Below are 27,846 nucleotides of genomic sequence, written 5' to 3'. Positions count from 1 at the left end.
TGAAAAGAAAACTGATGAAAAAAAAAAAGTTATATTCTGAGGAAGGCTTATGCCGGCTGCACAGCTATTGCTGGGTGCTCTGAAGACCATATTGAGTAGTTTTCAGAATGAGAAGTCTCCAGACTGACCTCATATTAGATTAGGCTACTTTTTATTTTAGATACTGTAAGCAATTTTTAATTATGAAACATATATTTCATTGCAGAAAATTTGGAAAACACAAGCATAAAGAAGAACCCTCCTTGCCAATCAACATATAATTATTAGAATGACTAAAAAGACTGACTATATCAAGAGTTGACACAGATGCAGGGGAACTGGGACTCATTCACTGCTGGTTAGAATGTAAAATGGTACAACCACTTAGGAAAATAGCTTGACAATTTCTTAAAAAATTAAATATTGGATGTACCATAGCATTCAACCATTATTCTCCTACGTGTTTTACACAAGGGGAATGAAAGCATATGTCCATAAAAGGACTTATACGCAAATGGTCATAGCAGCTTTATTTGCAATAGTCAAAAACTTGAAATAGCCGAAATGCCCATCCACAGGTGAGTGGATAAACAGGCTAGTATATACATACAATGCAATACTATTCAGTAGTAAGTAGAAATGAAGCATTGTTAAACTCAACAACATGGATGAATCTCAAAAGAATTATGGGGAGTAAAAGCAACCAGACAAAGAAACGTTATACATGGTATGCTTCCATTTATATAAAATTCTGGAAACTGCAAACCAGTCTATAGTGACAGAAAGCAGATCGGTGTTTGTCTGGAAATGATAGGACTGGAGTTGGGGGAGGCATGAGGAAACATTTGGGAAAGATGAAATTAAAAAAAAATTTATTTATTTGGCCGCACCAGGTCTTAGTTGCAGCACGAGGGATCTTCAATCTTTGTTGCGGCATGTGGGACCTTTTAGTTGTGGCATGCAGGATCTTTAGTTGCAGCATGTGAACTCTTAGTTGCGGCATGGAAGTCTTAGCTGTGGCATGTGGGATTTAGTTGCCTGACCAGGGATCGAACCCAGGCCCCCTGCGTTGGGAGTGCTGTTTCTTAGACACTGGACCAACAGGGAAGTCCCCTGAAATGTTTTATCTTGATTGTGGTGATAGTTTCATGGGTGTCGACATATACAGTATCAGAACTTACCTAGTAGATTTTAAAAGTTCTCATCACAAGAAAAAAAATTGTAACTATGTGTGCTGATTGACATTAACTAAGCTTATTGTGGTAACCATTTTGCAATATAAAGTCACCATGTTGTACACCTTAAACTAATACAACGTTATATATCAATCTCAAGAAATCTAGAACCTCCCCCTACAAACCATAACAATATTTAATGTTTCAATAGAAGAAAATTGTTGGTTGAATAATTTTATATTCTACCAAATAATTATACCTAATTAAAATCTAAGGAAAAGTGAAGTTGATTGCATTAAAATCTTTATAGAAAAAGTAATATTTAACACTTAAAGAAAACTTATCTAATTGTACAATTTAAATAGGTGTAATTTATTATAAGGCAATTATCTCATGATAAAGCTGCTTAAAAAACTTAAAGATATATTAATACAAATAAAGTGTCTAAAACAGTGCTGGCACCTGTTAAAAACAAGAACCAAAAACAAACAAACAAACAAACAAAAAACCCCTGACTCATGATCCCTCTACTCATATACAACTACAATAAAATACTTTGGTGTGTATACTTTCATGCATATATAATAAATATATAGAGTTGATAAAATAATGTATATATAATTTTAATCTATTTTTATGTTATTAGAATTTCCCATATCATTAAATATTCTTAAAAATGATTTTAATAGGGCTTCCCTGGTGGCACAGTGGTTGAGAGTCCGCCTGCTGATGCAGGGGGCACAGGTTCGTGCCCCGGTCCAGGAGGATCCCGCGTGCCGCGGAGCGGCTGGGCCTGTGCGCCATGGCCGCAGAGCCTGCACGTCCGGAGCCTGTGCTCCGCAACGGGAGAGGCCACGACAGTGAGAGGCCCGCGTACCGCAAAAAAAAAAAAAAAAAAAAAGATTTTAATAACAACATAGCATTTCATCATATGGATATACCATAATAGATTTAACCAAACATGTAACTTTTAAAATTCAGGTTGTTTTGAATTTTTTTTATAACTAAAATGAACTTTGCATAGCATATCCCTGAAAGGAATGTTTCTGATTATTAAAGGACTTACTCGTTGTCCACATCTATGATTACTGAAGAATGTACAGTCTTAAAGGCACAATGTCTGCTGCTGAATTGCTCCCCAGAAAATTTGTACCAATTTACACTCCAAGGAAATGGTCATTCATTCCTTTATTTATCACATGTTTATTAGATACCTACTACCTGATGGTCGTTGTGTTAGGTGCTGGGAATATAGTGGTGAGTAGGACGGATTCACACATTGGTCTCAGGAAGCTTAAATTTTAGTGGGGAAGATGGATATTAGCACAAAGCAAAACAAAGCAAAACGAAATAATTTTTAAAAATGTTTTTTTGAAAGGAAGACTCAATATTCAATCCTCACTTCTCTCTTTGAGCAGTAGATTCTTGCATGAATTAATTGATTTTTCCTCAAATTTGTTTAAAGGTTTTATAACTTTAAAGAAAGATTTGAAAAGAAAAAATTTACCTGTCATCCCACCAGCATTATTCCCTTAATCCTAGTTTATCCATTTTTCAGTGTTCAGTGGTGTCTGCACCACCACCCAGAGGAACTTGGGTTCTCTTCTGCCATTCCCAAATGTTAAGGGTGGCATCTACTATCTCATACATCAACCTCCAGACTTTGGAGTAGGGACAGAATTGTTCATGTACACGGTGGTTGAGGGAACTGGAAAGGTTGATTGCGGTGGTACCCTGGAATTTGTTTTGTCTTGGATCATATGTAATAGTAATAGAGAGTGGGAGCTGATTTAAGTATTTTTGTGATTGAGAGGAATTCTGTGAGAGTTTCTTTCCCTAACTTGGCTGGCTTGGTAAAAGCTGTCTCATTGAACAAGTTTCACTGCGCTTCACCACTATTTTGAACTTTGGGACAGGGCACCATATGACCAGCAGAGGGCGCGTTTGTATTGACCAAAAGATGGGGTTCTACAATTGGTGTGATTTCACCACTTTGATTAGAATTGAAATCCTGTCGCTGGGACGTGGACCATAGCAGGGTGTTTTGTTTTGTTTCTCTAGTAAAATAACCTTATATTTAGGGAGAATTGGAATAAACTAAGTCAGTACTTTGAATAATAACCTACAACTTTTAACTGCCTTAAAAAAATCTGTAAAATATTTTAGGAATGCAGAGTATAGAAAAATGACCGTATAATGATTACCCAGGAACTTACCACCTACCTTTGTGAAATCTTAACATTGTGCCATATTTGATTCACATTTTTTTTCTAAAGAAAACATTTAAGATATAGTCTAAGACTTTATTGTATCACATATAATCCTATTTCCCTCACTCTCCCCCCAGAGGTAAACATTCTCTTAAATTTGGTATTTATCAATTGACTGGGTTCAGAATATGCTATCCCCAAACATGGCACCTTGGCATACTGAGTATTTTAAGCTGAAGGAATTTGAGAAAGGGCAGTGTAGGTTATGAGACGGCTACTCATGTGAGAGGTAGGTTCTACTTGGAGGAAAGGGGTGCCCTTATCCCTGAAGACAGAGAGATTCTGAGAGGAACCCAAACAAACAGGCCTTACTCTGTTTCCCCCAGTTTATTACCCTTTGCGCTTACCTTTTGTACTATCACATTGTCCACTCTTTATCAAACCAAGTATAAAAATGCTCAGGCTTAACTACTTCCTTATGAATCCTCCTGCATCACATAAAGCTTACATTAAATACATTTGTGTGCTTTTCTCCTGTTAGTTTGTCTTTGTCAGTTTAATTTTCCAGCCCAGGCAGGGCCTCTAAGAGAGTAGAAGAAAAGTTTTTTCTCTCCTACACTGTCCTCATGTATATTTTTATATCTTTACCACATATAAAGCACTTCTAAACAACATATAATATTATTTTACATATTAAAACTTCGTACCAGTAATATCATTTATGTCACTTTTGCAACTTGCTTTATTTTGCTTAAAATCTTGTTTTTGAGATTAACCCCTGTTAATACATATAGTTTCCATTCACTTATTTTAAGATCTTGTACCTTATTATACCGTCATATAAACTTACCACAATTTATTTATCAATTTTGCTATTGATGGCTTTTTTATTTCCAGTTTTTTGTGATTACAAACAATGCTGCAATGAACCTTCTTGAGTGAGTCACTGTTCATACATGAAAGAGTTTCTCTAAGGTATACCTGGGAATGGACTTGTTCAGTTGCAGGGTATATGCATCTTCAATTTATTGGGTATTTCCAAATTGCTCTGAGTTTCTAAAACTCCATATCCTCATTAATAATGAGTGTGTACAGACAAAATTTTTTGCTAATCTTGTATATATGAAATATCTTTTTCTTTTAATTTGAATTTTCCTGATTAGCAAGTTTGACTAAGAAATAAATGGTCATTTATTTAGGTTTCCTCTTCTGTTAATTACCTATTAGTATCTTTCACCCATTTTTCATTTGGGTTGATTGTCTTTTTAAATAATTAATTAATTAATTAATTAATTAATTTTTGGCTGTGTTGGGTCTTCGTTGCTGCACGTGGGCTTTCTCTAGCTGCGGCGAGCGGGGGCTACTCTTCGTTGCGGTGCACGGGCTTCTCATTGCAGTGGCTTCTCTTGTTGTGGAGCACAGGCTCTAGGTGTGTGGGCTTCAGTAGTTGTGGCACGCGGGCTCAGTAGTTGTGGCTTGCGGGCTCCTGAGCACAGGCTCAGTAGTTGTGGCACATGGGTTTAGTTGCTTCGTGTCATGTGGAATCTTCCCCGACTAGGGCTCGAACCCATGTCCCCTGCATGGGCAGGCAGACTCCCAACCACTGCACCACCAGGGAAGCCCGGGGTTGATTGTCTTTTGCCTTCTCTATTTGTAGCAGTTTTTGGTGCATTTGGGATACTAATACTTTGTTGGTTATATGCACTACAGATGTTGTCTTCTAATCTGTATTTGTCTTTTAACTCTGTTTAACATATCAGAAACTTTAATTCTAATATAGTTGGGTTTGTCAATAATTTTCTTTATGGTTTGTGTTTTGAATCATGGGTGAGAAAATTTTCCCTTTCTCAAATTCATAAAGATATTCTTGTATATTTTCTTCTAAAAGATTAAGAATTTTGCTTTTTCACATTTATATCCTGAATACATCCGTTATTTTGTGAGGTAAGGATTTAAAAATTGGATAACCAGTTATCTGAAAATTATATAGGGAATAATAGCTCATTCTCTCCCCACTGTTTTCTAATACCACTCTTGTCACATTTCATTTCTGTATATGGGTGCATTTATTTCTGGATTCTCCCTTCTGTCTGTCCCTAAGTCAATATCATAGCCTTAAAGTAATTTTTGATATGTGGCTGGGTAAACTCTTCCTCTTTGTTTTTCTTCAAAATTTTATTGGCAGGACTTCCCTGGTGGTCCAGTGGGTGACCCCCCAATGCAGGGGTCCTGGGTTCTATCCCTGGTCGGGGAACTAGATCCCACATGCAGGCTGAAATTAGGAGTTTGCATGCCGCAACTGAGAAGTCCACATGCTGCAACTAAGACCCGGTGCAGCCAAAATAAATAAATAAATAAACAACTAACTAACTAACTAACTAACTACTCCAGGGAGACCCATTCATTGGTAGGGACCCCACACTTTAAAAAAAAATTGTATTGGCTATTTTTGACACTTCTTTATGCATTTTGCGATCAACTTATCATGTTCCACCAAAGACCCTACTGGGGATTTTAAAAAATAGAGTTGCATTGAATTTATAGATTAATTTAGGGAGAACTGTCACCTTCAAATCTTTGAACATTATATATAGCACTATATAGAATGTTATATTTATTCAGGCCTACTTTTAGTTAATTTAATAAGATTTTATAATTTCTTCATGAACGTCTAACATCTTTTTAGATTTATTGGTTTATTGCTTTTAAAATTTATTGATATATATATGTTTTAAAATTACATTTATTCTGCCTTCCTATATAATATGTACCACTAGATAACTAAATAGTAGAAGAGAAAAAAAATTTTTTTTGGTAGGAGTTTCCCAAGTAATTCATAACCTTTAATGAATGAATGGATCTGTAGCTGGTGGCATCGTGAAGAGACTGGCAAACATTACTAGTCCTGATGGAAGAACACAGTGCCCTCCATGCAGTGGTCTTGTGAAAGCCAATCCTGAATCTGCTCAAGTCTCTAGATCCAAGTTCTAACTTACAGAAAATACAGAAGACAGAGAAACATGTTAAACTATACCTTGAAGATTCAATCAGCGAAATCTAGATTGTGGAAAACTCTACAGTAAAAGTCACCCAGTTTCCTAAAAATAAACTAAGTGAGGGGAAAGAAAATAGAAATGAGAAGACTCGATAAATTAAAGGACCCTTAAAAGCCATATATTGGGACTACCCTGGTGGCGCAGTGGTTAAGAATCCGCCTGCCAATGCAGGGGACACCGGTTTGAGCCCTGGTCTGGGAAGATCCCACATGCCGCGGAGCAACTAAGCCCGTGCGTCATGACTACTGAGCCTGCACTCTTAGAGCCCGTCGCAATGAGAAGCCCACACACCGCAATGAAGAGTAGCCCCTGCTCGCCGCAACGAGAGAAAGCCCGGGCAGAGTAACGAATACCCAACACAGCCAAAAATAAATTAAAAAAAAAAAAGCCATATCAACCGATTGCAAACAAACTCTAAAACAATTACAATAATTTTGAGACAATTAGAATGTTGAAAAAACTGATTGGATATTCAATTATATTAAAGAATTGTTCTAATTTTTAGGTACAATCGTGGTATTACAGTTATGTCAAGAGTCTTTTCTTGTCTTTTAAAGATATATACTCAAGTGTATATGGGTAAAATGATATGAGCCTGGAATTTGTTTCAAATTTGTTTCAAAATACATAGAAGGCAGGAAGGAATTGGGGATATAGGTGAACAACATTGGCCAGGAGATGGGTACGTGAAACTCATAGGTGCTGTTCTGTCCACCCTTGTGCATGTTTGGGGTTTTCCACAATAAGAATTATTTTTAAATTGCATTATAAATTGTACTTTATGTTTGCAAATACTATTTTTTTCCACAACTGATTTTTGTTATTGATGTATATTTAGTAATCTTGCTGAATTTTTTTGTTTGTCTTTTAATGGCTTGTCTTTTAACTGAACAGCCGGTGGATCGAGTTCTGCCAGTTGCTAAGTGAGAGACTTAACTAGCTGGAGTATCAGAACAACATCATCACTTTCTATAATCTTCCACAACAATTGGAACAGATGACAACTACTGCGGAAAACTGGTTGAAAACCCAACCCACTACCACATCAGAGCCAACAGCAATTAAAAGCCAGTTAGAAAACTGTAAGGATGAAGTCAACCGGCTGTCAGTTCTTCAGCCTCAAATTGAGCGATTAAAAATTCAAAGCATAGGGCTTCCCTGGTGGCGCAGTGGTTGAGAGTCCGCCTGCCGATGCAGGGGACACGGGTTCGTGCCCCGGTCTGGGAGGATCCCACATGCCGCGGAGCGGTTGGGCCCGTGAGCCATGGCCGTTGGGCCTGTGCGTCCGGAGCCTGTGCTCCGCAACGGGAGAGGCCACAACAGTGAGAGGCCCGCATACAGCAAAAAAAAAAAAAAAAAAAAAAAAAAAAAAAAAAAAAAAATTCAAAGCATAGCCCTGAAAGAGAAAGGACAAGGGCTAATGTTCCTGGATGCAGACTTTGTGGCCTTTGCAAATCATTTTAACCAAGTCTTTGCTGATATGCAGGCCAGAGAGAAAGAGCTACAGACAATTTTGGACACTTTGCCACCCATGCGCTATCAGGAGACCATGAGTACCATCCTCATGTGGATCCAGCAGTCAGAAACCAAACTCTCTGGTTACTGTCACTGAATATGAGATCATGGAGCAGAGACTCGGGGAGTTACAGGCTTTACAAAGCTCTCTACAAGAACAACAAAATGGCCTAAACTATCTCAGCACCACTGTGAAAGAGATGTCAAGGAAAGCGCCCTCTAATATTAGCAGGAAATATCCGTCACAATTTGAAGATATTGAGGGCCGATGGAAGAAACTCTGTGCCCAGCTGGTCGAACATTGCCAAAAGCTAGAGGAGCAAATGGCTAAACTCCGAAAACTTCAGAATCATAAAAACCCTGAAGAAATGGATAGCCGAAGTTGAGGGCCTATAGAAGCCCTCAGATTTTTCACATAGGTAATACTATTGTCTGAGAATAATGACAGTGTCATTTCCTCCTTTCTATCCTCTTCCTTTTCCTTTATTTTGCCTTCCCTACTGTACTGGTACAATGTTGAATAAGAAGCAATGATAGAGGGCGTCCTTATCCTAGTCCTGCCTCTAAAGAGACTGCTTCTGAAGTTCTACCATTAAAGTGTGATGTTTACTGCAGGTTTCGGTAGGTACTCTTTTTTAAAAATATTTATTTATTTATTTATTTTTGGCTGTGTTAGGTCTTCGTGGCTGTGTGCGGGCTTCCTCTAGTTGCGGCGAGCAGGGGCTACTCTTCGTTGCGCTGCACAGGCTTCTCACTGTGGTGGCTTCTCTTGTTGTGCAGCACAGGCTCTAGGCGCGGGGGCTTCAGTAGTTGTGGCACGGGCCCTAGAGCGCAGGCTCAGTAGTTGTGGTGCATGGGCTTCATTGCTCCGCGACATGTGGGATCTTCCCGGACCAGGGCTCAAACCCGTGTCCCCTGCATTGGCAGGCAGATTCTTAACCACTGCGCCACCAGGGAAGCCCCTTGGTAGGTACTCTTTATCAAAATCAGGAAGTCCTCTTCTATTCCTAGTTTGATAATTTTAAATCATGAATGGGTGAATTTTATAAATTGATTTTTCCTTTTGCATGTATTGAGATGACCCTAAGTACAGAAACAGATTTTCAAATGTTAGACCATTTTTAATTCTGCGGTAAACTGAATTCAGTCATGGTATATAGATATGTGTGTGTGTGTGTGTGTGTGTGTGTGTGTGTGTAATGATTTGATTGGCTAATATTTCATTGAGGAGTTTTGCATCTTTGATCATAAGTGAGATTGGTGTATAAATTTTCTTCTTATGCTGTTCTTGTCTCTAGTTTCAACTGCTTTTTGGTTTTGATGAATCTAGGTCTCAAGTTAGAAATGAGCTTTACTTCCTGGAAGGTGAAGAGAATTTTCAGGATCAAGGGGCAACAGCTGTATTCTGGGATTCTGGGGTCTCTCCTGGGGTTTCCATCCTGGGCTGAGTGGAGTGAGCCAGAAACAGTCTTAAGGATGTGTCACTTCCCACTACAGAGGAGAACTTTGAAAATACTTTCCAGAAGGAGAAATAAAGGAGTAATACTAGAGGATGTAGGTCATCTAGGCCAGCGGTCCCCAACCTTTTTGGCACCAGGGATCGGTTTCGTGGAAGACAATTTTTCCATGGATTGGGGGCAGGGATGGTTTCGGGATGCTTCAAGCACATTACATTTATTGTGCACTTTATTTCTATTATTATTACACTGTAGTAGATAATGAACTAATTCTACAACTCACCATAATGCAGAATCAGTGGGAGCCCTGAGTTTGTCTTCACTTGCCACTCACTGGTAGGGTTTTGATATGAGTCTGCAAGCAACTGATTTATTATGGTCACTGTGCAGTCAAACCTCTCTGCTAATGATAATCTGTATTTGCAGCCACTCGCCAGCGCTAGCTTCACCACCTCAGCTCCACCTCAGATCATCAGGCATTAGATTCTCATAAGGAGCGCGCAACCTACATCCCTCACATGCGCAGTTCACAGTAGGGTTCGCCCTCCTGTGAGAATCTAATGCCGCCACTGATCTGACAGGAGGAGGAGCTCAGGCGGTTATGCGAGCGATGGGGAGTGACTGTAAATACAGAGGAAGCTTCGCTCGCTCACCTGCCGCTCACCTCGTGCTGTGCCGCTCAGTTCCTAACAGGCCACCGACTGCTACTGGTCCGTGGCCCAGGGGTTGGGGACCCCTGATCTAGGCTGATAAGAACTAGCGGACTATGCTGAAGCCAGTACCAGGGCTCCAGATAGCAGAGCCTGGCAGTGTAGGGTGACTGTGCAGCCCTCACGCAGAGAGGAAGTGAGGAGCCCCAACCCATGTTGTGAGGTGGCCCTTTGCAGTAGTGCCATCTTCCAGGCTGTGGATTCTGACGTAATGGCAATGCCTCAACTTCTGGGCACATATTTCTTGTCTCCCTATTTTCTCCCCAGCGTTAAGAGAAATTTTTGCATCACGGGCTGCTTCACTTCTTGGCACAGATTGGGCAGTCATTATACTTGCTCCTTTTTAAAAAAATATTTATTTATTTTATTTTTGACTGCGTTGGGTCTTTGTTGCAGCCTGTGGGATCTTTGGTGCGGCATGCGGGATCTTTCGTTGTGGCCTGCGGGCTCTTCATTGTGGTGTGCAGGCTTCTCTCTAGTTGTGGCATGCAGGCTCAGTAGTTGCGGCACTCGGGCTCTCTAGTTGTGGCTTGCGTGCTCAGTAGTTGTGGTGAGTGGGCTTAGTTGCTCATCAGCATGTGGGATCTTAGTTCCCCGACCAGGGATAGAACCCGTGTCCCCTGGAAGGCGGATTCTTAACCACTGGACCACCAGGGAAGTCCCCACTTGCTCCGTTTGGAGCTGTTTATTCCTGGAGTCAGGAACTGCCCCTGAGGAAACGCTTTCAAAACCAAACTAAATTGAACTAAACTAAACACCTACAGACACTGAGTTGAGAGAGACTTGGGTTACCTTGGTTTTAATAATTAGCCACGATTTTGCATAATTCTCCTGGCTTCTAGACCTCAGTTTCCTTTATCTACAATATAAAAGAACTTCTAGAGATTCGAAATAATCTCCAAGTTTCATGCTGGCTTTCAAAAAATGCTGCCATTATTTTGTGGTATTTCTTCAACCTTGTAACTATTTCCTAATCAGAAACACATGGATGGCTTTACAACTCTTAAAGAGCCAGGGCTTGGAATCATAGAAACCTGGGTTCATATCTCAGCTCCTTCACTTACTGGCTGTGTGACCTTGGGCTATTTACCTAACCTCTCTGAGCCTCATTTGCCTCATCCGTGAAATATGGATAATGTACTTTATCTCATAAGGTTGTGGTGAGGATAAAATAAAAGTACAAAAAAGAAAGTACCTAGCAAAGTGTCTTTCTGCAGAGTAAGTGCCAAAAATTCCTTCCCTTTTCTCCACCCAGGTGACGATGTGTGGAAAACTAGCCAAAAGATAAGCTTTATAAATTTAAAAGTTTAAATAGTTTGTCTGGCACTTCAGGGTGTTTCCCGTTTGCCTGCCTCCCACCTTCTCCCTAGAGACTAAGTTGGCCTGTTTGGCAGATTTTGAGGCTGTCTAGCTCTGTGAGTCTCCACCCAGGCCTGGGATCCGCAGGAGGTGCCAGCGGGTAGCGACATCACAAGCTACCGCAGAGAGGAGAAGAAAAGACTAACAGATGCGGCCCGGAGGGCCGACCCTTTGGGGCAAGCCGAGCCTGGAGTCCCGAGCTCGCTGCAAGGAGCTCCGTTTGCAAGGAGGTCAGAGGCGACAGGTGGAGACGGCCTCGCGCTGGCGGAGCGGCGGCGCCGGGCGGGCACCGGCGGGAGAGCGGGCGCCGCCGGCCCCTGGAGCCGCCGGTGGGGGGCGGGAGACGATGGAAGGCGCGCCCCGCCGCCGCCTGCTGGGACCTTTCGTCCTCTCCTCGCTCCCCCGATTTGCCACACTTTTTTTTTTTTTTCTTTTTGAAAAACCTGCCTGAAGGTTCTCTTCATTCCGATTTCTCCACTTTATATGTGTGTGAAGCATTTCTTCTCTATTTCTCCTTGACCTTTTTGCTTTCTCGCCCTTTACCTACCAGAACTCCAGCATCCGCAAACGCTTCTTTTGGTAACTGTTAACAGCCAGACTTGATCTCTACAGATGGAGTCTGGGAGGTCAGTCAGATCTGGAGCCTCGCCTCTGCCCAGCTCTGTGGCCAAGGACATGTTCCTTAACCTCACTGTGCCTCAGTGTTCTCATCTGGCAAATGCAGATAATAAGAGCTCCTTCTTTACAGGATTGTTATAAATTAAATGAAACAATTTATAGAAAATGCTTAGCCTGATGCCTGGCACACAGTGAGTGTGAACTGCTACCCCTGTCTTAATGGCTTCACTGCAAATGCACTCTGGGTTCACTAAACTCCTTCCATCATATCCAGCATCACCTCCTCCAGGGAGCCCTCCCTGACTTTTCCCCGTCTCTCCCATGCTGGTCTGGATCAGTTGTCCTTCTTGTGTTCTCTGGGAGCACTAAACACATTGAATACAGAGATGGTTCTAACCATGCCTGCCCAGGTCTGGCTCCTCTATTAGAGTGGGAGCTTCATAAGGAGTGTGTCTCATCCAACCACAGAGGGCCTGGCACTCAGTAGGGGATCAGCAAATGGTCCCTAAGTAAATGAAGGCAATTTCCATTCATGCAGCGAGCGGTTAAAGACCTAAGAAGGCTCAAACCTGGGGTCTGAACCCTGGAGCTGTCTCAGCGCTAACACTGAGACTTCCACTCTTCCCCTTAACAGAAACAATCCCAAGGTCACTGAGTCATAGGAAATGAGACGAAGAGATTGGAAGATCAGTTTTGTTATTTTCTGATGAGGAAGTGGAAGCCTAGAGAGGCCAGCAGGTCTCTTGCGGCCTCATGCCCTTACAGGAGGACCGTGGTGAAGACTGTGTTCTCATTCTTGACCCGCTGGGCTCTCACTGGCCACTGTGGCTGAGCCTGGGCCCCCGTGCAGCATGGGGACTGCTGGTCTCTTTCCAGACTTTCTTGGTCAGGGCCCACCCAAGGGTGACTGGGGTGGCAGAGCTTTATGTGCGACACACTGAAATGGTGGCTGGCTTTCTCTGGGAGCGGGTGTAGTGGAAGGAGCTTGGGAAGAAGGCCCAGCCCCAGTCCTGGCTCTGCTGCTTATCGCTTATCACTGTGCAACCCCGGTGAGTCATAGATGCAAAGAGCATGAGGGTGGGATGGGGACTGAGAGATTATCCAACCCACTGCCATGGTTTATGGAAAAGGAATCCACAGCCCAGAGAAGTTATGTGTCCTAGACTATGGGCAGAGCTGGTGACTGAACTGATATCTGTCGAATCTGAAACCCAGGGTCCTCAGTGAGTCTATTTCAGGGTTTCCCAAATAATAATGGACACATGAGTCCCTTGAAGGTCTTGTTAAAGCACAGGTAGGTCTGGGTGAGACCCCAGATTCTACATTTCTAACAAGCCCCCAGGTTCTAGCTAGAAAGGGTCTAGACCAGTGAGTCTCACCTTCTAGCTCTACTATGATGTAACTACTTAGTGCACTAGCCGCTGATGAGACCAGTCCTGTCGGGTTAATGAAGGCATGGCAGCTAGTGGGCCCTTCACCTAGAAGCCAGGGGGGCCAGCACCCTCCTTACCTGCTCGTCCTTCCCCAGCAGTGTTATTCATTCACGACCCCTGTTGGCTGCTTCTGTGTCTTTGGTGGAGATGCAGGTCCTGGCTGGTGGCTCTGGGTCTGTGAGGGCACCCCTTTTGGAGGACTTGGACCTTACTAAGCCTTGCAGGCACTGTTTCTTCACAGGGCGCGTGCCAGGCCCAAAGCTGAGTGTTCACTGCAAGCTCTTGAGGGTAGGAACCTTGGTTTTGTCATCTCTGAACCTCTTGAATACTCATTCATTCCTCCATTCATTGGATTCATTCATCTATGGAACATTGCTAGGCCTGGCTACCTAAGGCGCAGTCCTTGTCCTCAAGAAACGTACATAACACATGGGCTATAAAGTGGTACTTAGTGGTTGCCCAATAAGCATGTGTGAAATTGAATTACGCTTCGGTGCTCTGGGGGAAGTGGCAGTGTCGTCAAGTGATAGAGAGGGCAATGGAGAACAGCTGGTATTGGCCACTTCCTCATACGGGGCTTGTTGTCAAAGAAGGGTGTCTGGATCCTTAGGCAGCTCCCACTAGTGTCAGTGGAAATGACAGCACCGAAGCCTCACAGGAGTCTCTGCACTTTTCAAAGTGATCGGGCAAACTCACAAATGCGTTATAAGTTTTAGCTCTCCCTTTGACGCTGTAAAGACCGATGGAGGAAACAGGGATGCTCAGGCAAGTCACAGAGGGGGCGCCTAAAACACGCATGGTGTCTGCAGCAAACAGAGAAATGACCCACCATGGTGACTCTGAGTCCACGAGGTAGGAAAGTGGTAGCATCTGCAAGACAGAGCCGTCTACCCACACGTGGCAGAGATGCTAACTGCCACCTAATGTTCACTCCCCTCAAGCTTTAGCTTGGCACGTGAACGCCCAGCAAGAGACTTTATTCCCCAGCCTCACTTGTAAGAGGCCAGCGGACATGAGCAGAGGTGGAAGAGGTGTAAGTCCAGAATTAGGTCCTTAAAAGTCAGCTGTGCCTTTTCCTCTCCTGCCCTGCAGGGTGAGGGAAAAGCTGAGCCAGCTTTGACCATGCAGACAAGGGTGATAGCAAAGGGGGTGGCAGAGAGATGATAAGAGAGAAAGAGCCTGGGTCCCTGGACAGCCCTGTGGAGCGGAGCTGTCCTACCGCCTGCCTGCCAGCTTGGACTCTTCCACGAGACAGAAGTAAAACTTCCGCCTTGTTTGCAGTCACTTTATTTTGGTCTTTGTTAGAACCAACGTCCTAACTGCTACATGTCTGTCTCTTGAATAAAGCAATGACGCCCGGAGCCTTTTTTTCCCTGGTAGAATAGAAATGGCTCATTGGTTTCTAAGGTTTTCTGTGAGACTTGCCTTTTGTCCCCCACCCCCCATTGTTTCAGGCTACTCATTAGGCGTCCTCTGCACTCATGCAGGGCTCCCCAAATCTCTCAAAGCTATTGATAATATCTTAAGCTCTGCCACATTCCAAGGGGTTATGTCACTACCGCAACATAACCTCATTCAGATTGGGTCTGTTGCCCACCCCTGGACTTAAGTAAGAGGAGGACTTACGCAGAGGACTTAGTCAGTGCCCCAGGAGCAAGCAATCCCACCTCCACTCCCTGCAATTGAGACCGACTTGGAAAGTAAATAAGGCATCATGTTACATCATGTTATCAACTTAGAACAAGTCTCTCCTGATAAGGCTACTAAAATTAAGGTTTTTAAGAAACAGACTAATACCTAACCTTTAGTGAGCACTTACTGTGTGCCAGGCATTCTTATAAGCACATTGCATGTATTAACTCCTTTATGTCACAACCACCCCACAAGATAAATACTATTAGTATCTCCATTTTACAGATGTAGAAAAAAGTTGCCCAGAGAAGTTTGGTAACTTACTCAAGGCCACACAGTGAGTAAGTAGTGGAACCAGGATTTGAGCCCCGGGACTCAGACTTGATAATAGATGCTCTTGATCACTGTGATGCTGCCTAAACAGTGTCCTCCCATCCTCCTACTCCCATTACGTTTAAAAGAACAGATTAAATTGAGTCACTGCCAAATTCAGAGAACTAAATTCTGGAAGCAATGCTCAGGGCAGTGGTTCTCAAAGTGTGGTCCTTGGACCACTAGCCTCAGAATCACTGAGGAACTTAATAAAATTGCAAATTCTATGACCTCAGCCCAGATCTAGTGAATCAGAAACTCTGGAGGCAGGGCCCAGATATCTTTATTTTTATAAGCCTTCCAGGTGGTTCTGAGGCACACGGAAGTCTGAGAACCGTTGGCCTAGTAAATAAACAAGAACTGAAACAAGAATGGAAATTATGTTCTTTCCTTGGACTTTGGGGGTGGGAAAGAGAGGGAGAAAGAAAAGTTTTGTATTTAAAATGAGCAATTTCCCAAACCCTCTCTGATTTGGAGGTTGCTGATTTGACCTGTCTTGTGAAAACTTGCATACTGTATTCTCACCAAGTCCAAGACTCATGCTTTTCTCATTGGATGTGGCCCCGGCTCACTGCTTATAATTAATCTTATAGATCACTACTTAATTTAGAGTAGGAAAAAAATCCTGACAATCAGTCGTAAGATCTATGAAGGGAAAACTGATCCTTAAATAGTTAAAAAAAAAAATTCCTTGGCACTCCCGCCTTTTTTTCCCTTCAAAGATTTGAAATTCTTTTTAAACATTAGCATTTATCATTCGGGACAGGCAAATGCCTTCTTTAATTTTCTGTGGTGATATTTCACTGCGTTAAAGACTGTCTGAATAACCTTTATGGAACTCAGCTGGGACTCTCTCTCTCTGTCAGGAGACAGGAAATCTGTTTTGACTGACTTCGTCGTTGCTTAGATTTGGCCGTGTTCTACGCTGCCTAAAACCTCCACTGCACTTGGCCAAGACCCTGGGGCCTCTTCGGTGTTCACAATCTAGATATGTGATTTACGATATGGAAGATCTGAAGACTGGAACACATTTCCCTGGCTATTGTCACTCAGCTTTGGAAATGGAGGTGGCGAGAGACCTATGTCAGCAGAAACCTTGCTTAAAAGTTTGACCGAACACAGGGATCAGGCTACCATAATAGTTTACTGTCTGATATCCAGAAACAGTGAAATCTTTTAAAATGAGTGTAAAAATTAATTGTAATGAGTATAAAAATTAATTTTTTTGGAGTGTCAACTGAAAGAAATAGTAAAAGATATAAACAGAAAAAGATCAGGTTAGGGTGAAATCCCCAATCCATGACTTTGCACATTTATCTCCAGTGAGCTCTATGGTCTCTCTCACCCCGTGGGGGTCCAGATGAGATAGGAAGAATCATAGTGTCATTTCATAGACTGGTAAACTGTGACCATGAGAGGGTAGATACTTATTCATTGTGATGGCCAAGCTGAGATTAACATGCACTAAAGGGCTGTGGTGCATGAATTACTTCATTTATTCCTCATGCAACGTTATGAGGGCAGTACTGTTTTCAACCTCAGTTGAGGACACTGAGGCGGGGATGTGAAGGCAGAGGTAGTCCTATTCCAGAGCCCAGGCTCTCTACTCGGCTGCCCAGATCCGCTGCTGCTAGCCTATATAGAGCACCTCATATGACTTAGAGAAAGGCATTCCAGTAGAAGGGCCAAGTAGGGAACGGAGCCTCCTTTGGGTGGATGCACCCAGTGCTGGAGCGCGTGGCTCAGGCTGCGCAGCACAGGCTGGATTTCAGCCCCTCTCGCTCCCTCTGCTGGACGCCTTTGTACAGCAAACGACAAGCGCAACTGGCTGGCAGGCCCTGCATCCACTCCTTGAGAATACATCTCTCACACATCTGTTTCGACTCCTGCGAGAAGCAATAGGGATAAAGACCAGCTCTGCTACCTGGGACTAGCTAACTGCAGCATCCTGTAGCATGCCCAGGTGCCCCCAGGGAAGAGCTTAGAGCCTAGTTCAGGGTATCAAACTATGAACTATGCCAAAAAGCCCAGTTGTGGGCCCTGTCTTTCCAAGAATCATCATCATTATCAAATGCAGCATCATTTTTGGAGGAAGTCACACTCAGGCAGCTCTGGCCACCCAGAGCTGTGGGTGACACGGGCTGGGTCTCTAAAGATGCTGGTCCCCCCCCTCTGTGGAATGTTAACCCTCCAGGCAGAGAACCTCAGCTCCCTCACTTGCATATCCAAGAGCCTATGAAAGCAGGAGAAGCCAGAGGTAGAGGTGCCTGTGGGATCTTTTTTGTAATGCCCCAAAGTCTCCATTCTCTTCTATCAATCTGCAGCTGCTGGCAGGAAATAAATCTTTCAATAAGTCCAAGGACATAAAAGCATGTTATTATCAGCTGGCTTGTGATACATTAAGAGAACATCAGAGTCTGTATTCTGACTTCCAACCCATGACCTGAGAGGAAATGGAAGGGTCATTCCTCATTAACGTCTTTGAACACTGCGAAGTTCATCCCACAATTATTGCAATCAGACTATAAAACCCAACCCAGCTGTTTCTACCTTGAGGTTCTGGATGATTTTCTCTGAGGGGTCCTTCAGGTTCTTCATGATAGTCCAGTTCATCTCCACTTTCCTGTTAGGTTAACAACAACAATAAATACATAAGACAAAATAAGTGCCAGCACTCCTAGGGTCCATGCCCTTTAGTAAAAGCGGGTCCAGTTTTCTTAGTTGTCTCTTCTTCTTTGTCTATCTGTTTTAACTTGTGTCCAAGAATTCTGCTGCCAGCGCAAAGGGCCCTGAAGAGCCAGGTGGGCTTAGCAGTGGCCTTGAGCACTGTCCTTATCTGTCCTCCTCTGTGGGAGGCTTGTCCCACCCATCAGAGCAGTGCTCCATGCCTGGCATATGTGGGAAAAAGAATGTCACAGGCAAAGGCCAACTGGCAGAAGGCAACAGGGTACCTCTAGGGACTTGAAGGAGGTTCAGTGTGACCAGAGCAGAGATGGGGTGAAGTGGGAAGGGTGGGGAGGACTCAGACCCTCAGGGCTTTGGAGGTAGTTTAAGGATTTTGGCCTTTACCTTGAAAACAAATGGAAGGCACTGAGGGTTTAAAGCAGGGCAGCAGAAGGATCAGACTGGCCTTTTGTAGAGTTTCCAGGATTACCACGGATAAGGTTCCTTTTTTTAAAAATAAATTTATTTATTTACTTTTGGCTGCGGTGGGTCTTTGTTGCTGTGTGCAGGCTTCAGTAGTTGTGGCACATGGGGTCAGTAGTTGTGGCGCAGGGGCTTAGTTGCTCCACGGCATGTGGGATCTTCCCAGAGCAGGGGTCGAACCTGTGTCCCCTGCATTGGCAGGCAGATTCTAAACCACTGTGCCAACCAGGGAAGTCCCCAGATTAGGTTTCTTATCACATGGAATCCCCTCTTCCTTCTTTCTCTGAGTCACACAAGCTGCTTGCAATCCCAGCACCCAGAAATCTCTATAATGATGGTCTTCAACCCTGGCTGCATCTTAGAATTATTTGTGAAGCTTAAAAAAAAAAAAAAAAGATTCCTAGGACCTAACCCCAAATGTTAAAGTCAGACTTTCTGGAGCTGAGGCATTTTTAAGGCTTCTTGGGTGATTCCGTCATGCAGCCAGGATTGAGAACCATGGGTTTTCTCTAGAGGATTGGAAGAACAGCTCTTCAGTTGTCAAGGAAACGTGGCAGGTAGAGTCAGTGACTCAAGTAAAGCCCTCAGTGTTTGATGAGGCCAGCTCTTGGCCTTTGTCACCTGGATCTCTGCTTAATCCACAGCTTCATTTCAGCTGTGGAGAAGGAATCTGAGGACCCTAGAAGCCTCTCCTGGGACTAAAGTTCCTCACCCTTTAGTTGACAGTTTTCCTCTTTATTATCAAATACCCCAGCTGCTTTGGAAAGACACAGTTATCTGCTAATTTGTTTGACATTCTCTTCTTGCTTGATGGCTTTTTACCCCGTGTGTTTCTCACTTGTTAGCTTAGTGTTTGCAGCTGATGAGATATTCTGACGTAACGTAAAAAAACCTAAGGCAGCTAAGTAATTTTCTTTCTTTTGCATTTATCTCTTTGGAGACAAAGCACATTTGGCCTGATGCAGTAAAAAAAAAAAAATCATCTCTGAATAAATGGAAATGTTTTAAAAAAATGATTGCAGGAAAAACCTGCCTCAGTCCGGTAAAGTGCAAAGTTAGAAGACTAGAAAAGAGATAAATTTTTAAAAATTCTGTTTATAAATCCTTCTAGTCTAACAGGAAATTGGATTAAAAGGGAGAAACAAGCTTCCTCTTTTGGAAGAATTTCAAAGCTCAGAAGAATAAAACTTGAGTCTTAACAACATGCAGCTATGGGCCTTCAGGGACAAGAAATATTCTTCTCATTTCACAGATGGGGAGACGGAGGCAGAGAGAGTTGGGGATTTGGGAAGAATCTTTTGATGAGTTCCTGTTAGAAAAAGAAATACAGTAGTCTTAATTTGAAAGTCTGGGGAATTCCCCGGTGGTCCAGTGGTTAGGACTCTGCCCTTCCACTGCTGGGTACCTGGGTTCAATCCCTAGTCAGGGAACTATGATCCCACAAACCATGCTGCGAGGTCTTAAAAAAACACAACATTCTGCCTGTTGCTTAGAAAAGTGTCAAAAAACTAATTTTTTTACATATACAAGCACACGTGAAAAGACTTATACCTAAGGTCATTCGTTGCAACAGATTGGAAACAACCTACATATCCCATCAATGGGGGATGTGTTAAATAAATTATGGTCAGGGCTTCCCTGGTGGCGCAGTGGTTGAGAGTCCACCTGCCGATGCAGGGGACACGGGTTCGTGCCCCTGTCCGGGAGGATCCCACGTGCCGCGGAGCGGCTGGACCCGTGAGCCATGGCCGCTGAGCCTGCGCGTCTGGAGCCTGTGCTCCGCAACGGGAGAGGCCACAACAGTGAGAGGCCCTCGTACCGCAAAAAAAAAAAACCAAAAAAACCCCCACAAAATGAATTATGGTAATTTACACAATGGAATACAATGCAGCCATTAAGAAGCATCTCTTAATGAATTAACAGAACTCCAAGATATATTAAGTAAAAAAAAGTAAGACTGTGAGCAATGTGTATAATATATAAAAACATGTATAAAATATCTCTGTCTCTTTTTCTACCTGTATTGGCCTGTGTATGCTTACTACAACTCAGGAAGGGTACCCAGGAAACTAGCAACAGTGGTGTCCAAGGGGGAGGGAACCCAGCTGGGAGACATACCCTTTTATACTTAAATTGTTTAAACTTCCTGAGTATGTTTCGGATTCAAGATTTGAATTGAAAAAACTAAAACTAAACCGTGGCAGCAGCCTGTCACTTGTAATGAGTTACAGAGGTAGTGACTGAAACACAGGCAGTAATACTTGGTGAGTGAACAAATCAAGCTGAAGGACTGAAAAGTCAAATCCCAGCTCTGTTATTCTGGCCAAGTCATTTGCTCTTCATCTCTACATTTGGCTTATGAATATTTATTGGGTGTCTGTTGCGTGCCAGGTACTGTGCCGGGCGCCGGGGGCACAAAGCTGAAAGATCTATTTGTAAGAAGCTCAGTGACTTGTAGAGAAACAGGACATCTCACTGTCGCCATGCAGTGTGATAAAAGCTGTGACAGATTATGACAGGTTTCTGCAGGACCTCGCGGGAGGTGAAGCTAAGTTAGGCTGGGAAGGTTGGTTTACCAGTGGACATGGTGCGAAGTCTTGCAGAGAAGGGGAGGTTAGGGCAGTTCCCGCAGAGGAAGGAGCATGTGCTGGCTGGGGGGCACATTCTGGTGTGGCTGCAGGGCCCGGACGGTGGGAATCAGACACGGGCCAGATCTTCCAAGTCGCAGTCTGGAGTTTTAAAAAGACATTCATTTGTTCTATTTTTCTATTTATAAAAGAAATACATGTTTGATGCCAGAATTAACCGGAAGGCCAACGGGGACGTGGTAGGGAATTTCAAGCAAACCAGTGGTATGACTGAGCTGTATTTAGAAAGAGCGCTGGCAACAGGGTGGTGTTATAGGTCTGGGGCGGGGTGGGGTGCATGGGGATAGTAACAAACACTTTGTAAACACAAACTGTAGCACTGAAACCAGACAAGAGAGACCGTTGCCTGAGTGGTTGTGGTGCAGATCCTGGAGTCAGACTGCCTGCCCTGAAGCCCTGATCCTGTACTTCATGACTTACAGGTCACGCAAGGTACTTAATCCTTGAACCTCAGTTTCTTCAACTGACAGGGGCTGGGCCAGGTGGCCTGAAGTTCTCATCTGTCCTTGGAGAACCTTCCATTGGTCCTGCCCTCACCCCTCACACACAGCGCCCTATCTGAGCATGGTACTTCTAGGTTCACAGAGGCTTCGGGAAGGAACGGCTGGGAGGATGGGGAATACAGGAGCCAGAGGCGGGGCTCCAGGGGCCTGTATGTGCTGTATGACCTATCATTGAACCTCAGCCTCTCCATCTGTGAAATGGGGGTAATGATAAATTTTGTACGAGTTCTTGAAAAGCTAAATTAGGAAAATACATTTGGACATTCTGTGTAACATACGTAACACATGCATCTAAATGACTAATTTCAATGCCTTCTTAATGCTGGAAGGAAATCAGTGTCTCATTTGTGAGTGTCAGCTTTAAGGTTGTACAACTTCTCTTGTGTATTAAAAAGATCCCACACCTATTCTTTAATAGAGAAAACGGATTTATGAAAGTCATAAGGTACCTTGTGTTATTAAAATATTGTCTCTTCTCCTCTCCCAGGTTCTGAAGCCAGAACAAAGAAGTACAATTAAATTCTTCTCAGGAACAGAACAGATAGGCCTCATCAATATCAGGAATTGTGGGTTTGGTGGCTTTGAATCCTAGTTCCCTCTGCTGCCAGCCACGTCACCCTTGGTCCTCTCATCTCGCCAATCCTCAGTTTCCTCATTTGCATGGTGGCGAACTGCACACTTAACAGGAAGGGGGTTGGGGAAATTAAATAAGGTTTAATATGTGAGAGGCCTGGCTCTCAGCAGGGACCAGTGAATGTTTCTTTCTTTCTCTTTGTGAACTGAACCCTTTATAGATGTGAACATTCTTTGAAAATTATTATTTCATGTAATTCTCACCTCACTGCTGAGAGGCAGGTATGGAGGTCCCAGCATTATTATCTCCATTTTACTAAAGAGGCAGCGGAATCCCAGGTGCATTACAAGGTTACTCAGAGTCAGAGAAAACCCAGGGCTTCCCAACTGCTGGTCAGATACTTTAATACTGATAATAGTCTACTTAATCCTGGGCTTCTTTCTTTGGGAACTGTAACAGACTCAATGCCCTGAAAATTTTTCCTGGCGAAATTATTATTCAGGTGTCCTTGAATCATTGCATCTCGAAACCAGCTTGTGATCCCTTTGCAGCTCTCCTGCCGGTGGTCAACAAAGCTGGTTTCAAGGGCTCTAGGCACTAGAACTTGCCTCCTGAGGGGCCTGCTCCATCTTAGGACAACATCTTGAGCCCAACATTGTTTTGCTGTTACTTCTTCTCACTGAAATCCATGCTGTCCTTTCCCCACATGACCACAGGATTCAGTGGCAGTGACAGCCATCCTCTGCTTGGTGGCATGTGCCCACACCTGCCTGCATAAGTAAAACACAGGGCTGGCCCCAAACCAGGGGCAGGGGACTGCTCGAAGTACCTGATTTCAGGCAGGCTCCTCTGCCTTGATTTGAGGGTACCAAGTGATAACTGCCTGTGTGAATGCTGTGAGGTGGAACTTATTTCTCATTCTTCACATCTTCTGGGCATAACATACACACTCTTTGATGTCAATGTTGAGTATAAGCATATTCAATTCTGTATCTAGCATTAATTGGCATTATTGCTATTTTCTTCCCCACTACCACGAACTAACCCTGATAATTTATTAAAATTCCTGGGGAAAAAAAATCTCTACCTTAATTTATTCATCAATTACCATTTCTTTTTCAAAAATAGATTTTTTAAAAACATGGTTCAATTTTTACGTGAACCCAGATGTACTCTGGATCAATCGTGTTTCCCCAAGTCTAAGCATGATACAGATTATCCTATAAAATGGGCTAATAGCATTGCCTTCAGTGTTATCAAGAGGTTTTTAAATTTGAGGAGGATTCCACGTGTAATAACTGAGAAATGAATGAGTCTCTCCTATAGCAACCTGCGCCTGCCTCTGCCACAACACTGTGCTGATATTATCTGCTTCTTTGTTTATCTTCCTCTTAGATTATAGGCTCCTTGGAAGGCCAGGGATGGAGATGATTCATCTCTGTATTCTCAGTGCCTAGCACAGTGTCTGATATACAATGGATGCTCAATATATGTTGTCTGAAGGAAAGTGGATGATCATTGGGAGAGAAAGCTTTATGTTGGGTCCACAGAATGCAGGTGGGAGTGAGGGGAAGGGCAGAGTCCTGGAGAGTCAGAAAATATTCCTGCAGCAGACTGGATGAGTGCACAGGGATGGAATTTTCTAGAAGGAGCTGTGCTGGATGCTTAGCTAATGTGGTAGGTAGTGCTTTTGATTGGATAGGACTCAGTTGGGGTCTGCAGTGTTGAAAACATGGGATCCGGAGCAGGGCTGCCTGACTTTGAATCTTGTTTCTGCCATATTCCAACTGTATGTCATTTGAGAAGTTACTTCAGCTCTCAAGACCTTAATTTTCTCATCTGTAAAATGGGATAACGCTATCTACTTCTTAGATTAGTTTTTTGAGTTAAATGAGTTCTTGTCTGTAAAACTTAGAACAAAGCCTGGCACGGAGTAAGTGTTCATTTATGTTAGCAATTGTGATTACTTACATCTCTTTCCATTTTCCTTTTCTGCCTCAATATTTTTATTTCTTACCCTCATCCCCTGAAATGTGTACTGCTTCCAACACGCACCAGGCAAAAATGAATGAAATGTCCTGTGACTAGGCAGGAAACGCACAAATGAAATGTGTAGACTGAATTAGACAGCCTGTATGCCTTTCTTGATTTGAACTCTCCATCCTTTGCTGTACAATCCTGAGATTTGTGCCTCTCTACAAGGCACTCCTTAAGAATCTGGGAGCTACCGTGTCAACAAGGAGAAGGTCTATCTAGGGGGAGCTGTTAACACTGAACATTTGCAAGAAAAGATATAGTCTTTGGGGCAAGGACTGGTCTGGGAGTCAGAAAGTCTAGCGTGTCCCCGTGAGTCTCATGTAGAAGCAGGCTAAGTTACAATTTCTGTGAGTCTTGAAAAGGGTGGACTGGAAAGCGGGCCTTAGGGATAACAATGCCTTTCCTTCTATAAGGAAAAGGATGCCAAAATTGCTGGATGAAAAAGTGTAACACAAAAGCACTGTGGACACTAAATACACAAAAAATTATTGTAAAATTCCTCACTTGCAGCTTCTAGAGGCTCCATAAATATTTTCTTATTTCCATAGCAATTATCAATTTACTATATATGTTGCCTGGAGCAACATATATGCTGTTGTATCTCAAATGCCCAGAAAGTGCCAGACACATATTAGGTAGTAGATGCTCATTATGGGTTGAATGAATGGAATAGTGGTAATGATGATATCTCATCCCAGGAAGTACCAACCATAATTCTTCAAGCCCTGAGGGAAGAACTCAACTGTTGCTAAGTAAACGAAAAGGATAGTTTCATTAATATAAGTGTTTTGGGATGAACTGTGTTCCTCCAAAATTCATATGTTGAAGTCTACCCTCAGTACCCCAGAATGTGACCGTGTTTGGAGACAGGATCTTTAAAGGGGTAAAATGAGGTCGTTAGGGTGGGCTGTAATCCAATATGACTGGTGTCCTTATAAGGAGAGGAGATTAGGACACAGACTGCGTGTAGAGGGAGGACCATGTGAAGACACATAGAGAAGATGGCTATCTATTGACACAAGCAATGAGAAAGGCCTCGGAAGAATTCAACTCTGCTGACACCTTCAACTTGGACTTCGAGCCTCCAGAATTGTGAGAAAATAAATTTCTGTTGTTTAAGCCGTCCATCTGTGGTACATTGTTGTGGTGACCCTAGCAAGCTAATACAATGAGTAATGAATCAAGGTAATTATTTTGAATACTTGTAGCAAAAATCTTTTGTTTTGCTCCCCAGAATCATTCTCTTATTCAACTTTTAGGTTTTCTTTTTTTCCTTTTTGAGACACTCCTCCCTTCCCTCCTATGAGTTCCTGTGGCTCCAGGCTGGGGAAAATCAGAGTATTCCATTCCCCTGGCCATGGCGATTCATTTGCATATGGGCATGTGACCCAAGTTGGGCCAACGATTTAGAAAACAGAAGCTCATGGCTATCTTGCAACCATGGGGAAAGAGCCTATCTAAGAGGAAACAGGAAAGCAGAGCCCAGCCATGGAGAGAGACAGATTTGGGGCAAATACATGACTCTTAAACAAAGCCCCACCTTGCAGAGCTGGGATTGGGGTCGTCCAAAGAAGATGTAACCTAAGAACTTCGGATCAGTGAGTTTAGGAGGGTGACCCTCACGACCTTGGAAGTCCCTGCCAGTCTATAGCACTGGATAGTGCCACCATCAAGAGCCCTATGAGTATTTGGTTTCTTCTCCTCTGTTCCTGTCTTTCTCAGTCACTTCTTATCAAGGGCCTGGGATGTTGTCCTCGAGGGTAGGATGAAGGATCTGAGATCCTTCCATGCCAAGACTCGCTTTGTTCCTGATCAGTTTCATATATTCCAAGGTCATATATTTCCTGTTCATTCACCTCCGAGGGGGCAAAGAATGGGGAGGAAGAAGGTTTTAAGTCAGAGAGCTGTGGGATGAAAAGGGGGTCAATCTGTGGATCATTTAGGAAGTGTCTTCCATGTGCCAGGTGCTGTTAGATGCTGGGGCAGGAAGGCATATTGCAAAGATGGACACATGCCATCCCCACCACAGAAACTCTCAGTACCCTAAGCTGGATACAAAGCTGAGCTTGGGAGAGTAATGAACTCCTAGAGAGCAGAAAACAGGGTCAGGCATCCAGAAGAGGATTGGCAGTTGCCTTCTAAATGGTTAACTCAAGAATTAGTCTTCCCCGTAGTAGGAATATCAGCTCTACCAAGCGACGGTGGTAAAACAGTAACAGTTATTTTAGCTACTGTCAAGATAAAATGAACGATATTTGCCTGTTTTATGAGTGGTTCAAGGTTATCCTTTCTCCTCTCTGTTCCCTGTCCTCCCCCAACCAAACCAGACACCCAACTGATTTGTCCCCGATGGCTGCCTGCGATTACTGTCCTAATTTGTTCTCTCTTCATCTGCTACAAACTGCCTCTTTTCTGTCCCTTCTGATAAAGCAAGATCTCCGAGGGACTTCTGAAGCTGTTTTTGTACCATGCAGAAGTGCATTAACTGGAATTCCTGTGTGTGTGTGTGTCTATAAAACCCCTAGTCTTCTCAGTGTGAGATCACCTTCAGGAACGGCGTCATGTCGATGTGCAGCTTACGCGTGTGAAATTCTCTTCTGTCTGAACACATCAGCCCTTTATTTATACGACTTGGAGGCTCTCCTGTCTTCTGAGCTGCTGCCTCCAAGGACTGCTGGGCTCCCTGCGAAGAGAAGCAGAAAGCCCAACGTTCATAGGAATGATACACAGTGTGACAAGAGCTAGTCCGAATCCCCAAATATTTATAGAAAGCAATTCTTCATCGTTGGAACACTCATTGTAACACCTATTTTTACCATGGAAGACACAGGGGATCCATATGTATAGAGAATAACCCGAGTTTGGTTAATAATTCATACCTGGGGTCGGTGTAGTGGGAAAGTGGGAAAAGGGACCTTATTATGTTCGAGGGTAGTACTCATTTTATTTAATCCTCTCAACAACCCTGTGAGGCACGTATTGTTATTCCCATTTTGCAGATGAGGAGCTGGAGGCTCTGGGAGGTTAAGTCACTTGCCCAAAGCCATACAGCTGTTAAACGGTAGAGCCGGAATCATGGACTGCCTGAAACTCCTGTTTTAATGAGGTCTTTTTTGATACATCTACAGCTTCTATGAATAGTTATCACACCTGCCTTGCAGCAAATAAAGTTATATCAAGATTCCAGTTTATTTCCAAATTTAAAATGTATTTGATGTGTTAGAAAGGGTGATTTGAACAAATCTAGCAGAGAAGGAAGGAAGAGTGGGCCGTTGGAGGAGTCTGGGAGGCCCTGGGGGCTCTCCCATCTCCTGTCGCCACAACATGCAAATGGTGTCATGCCTCAGAGCACGACAAAGTATAATCTGAACTTGCTTTCCAGCCCATGCCCCATACTGCAACCTAGGTGATCTTTCTGGAT

At 43.3% G+C, this 27,846-nt stretch overlaps 1 protein-coding gene across 1 annotated transcript in view; it reads right to left on the bottom strand.

Annotated features, from left to right (window-relative positions):
- KIAA2012 overlaps positions 1-27,846 on the bottom strand; it is a gene marked incomplete at its 3' end in the record, with an annotated part of 124,556 nt that overhangs the window by 20,923 nt on the left and 75,787 nt on the right. The window contains 2 exon segments of the mRNA XM_081241611.1: positions 18,067-18,139; positions 26,971-27,108. Of these exon segments, the coding sequence (XP_081097737.1) occupies positions 18,067-18,139; positions 26,971-27,108 (211 nt within the window).

Source organism: Mesoplodon bidens (genome assembly GCF_964165515.1).
Source record: "Mesoplodon bidens genome assembly, chromosome: 8".
Taxonomy (NCBI): Eukaryota; Metazoa; Chordata; class Mammalia; order Artiodactyla; family Ziphiidae; genus Mesoplodon; species Mesoplodon bidens.
The sequence above is the reverse complement of the archived record's forward strand: the minus strand, read 5'-3'. Positions and strand labels throughout refer to the sequence as shown.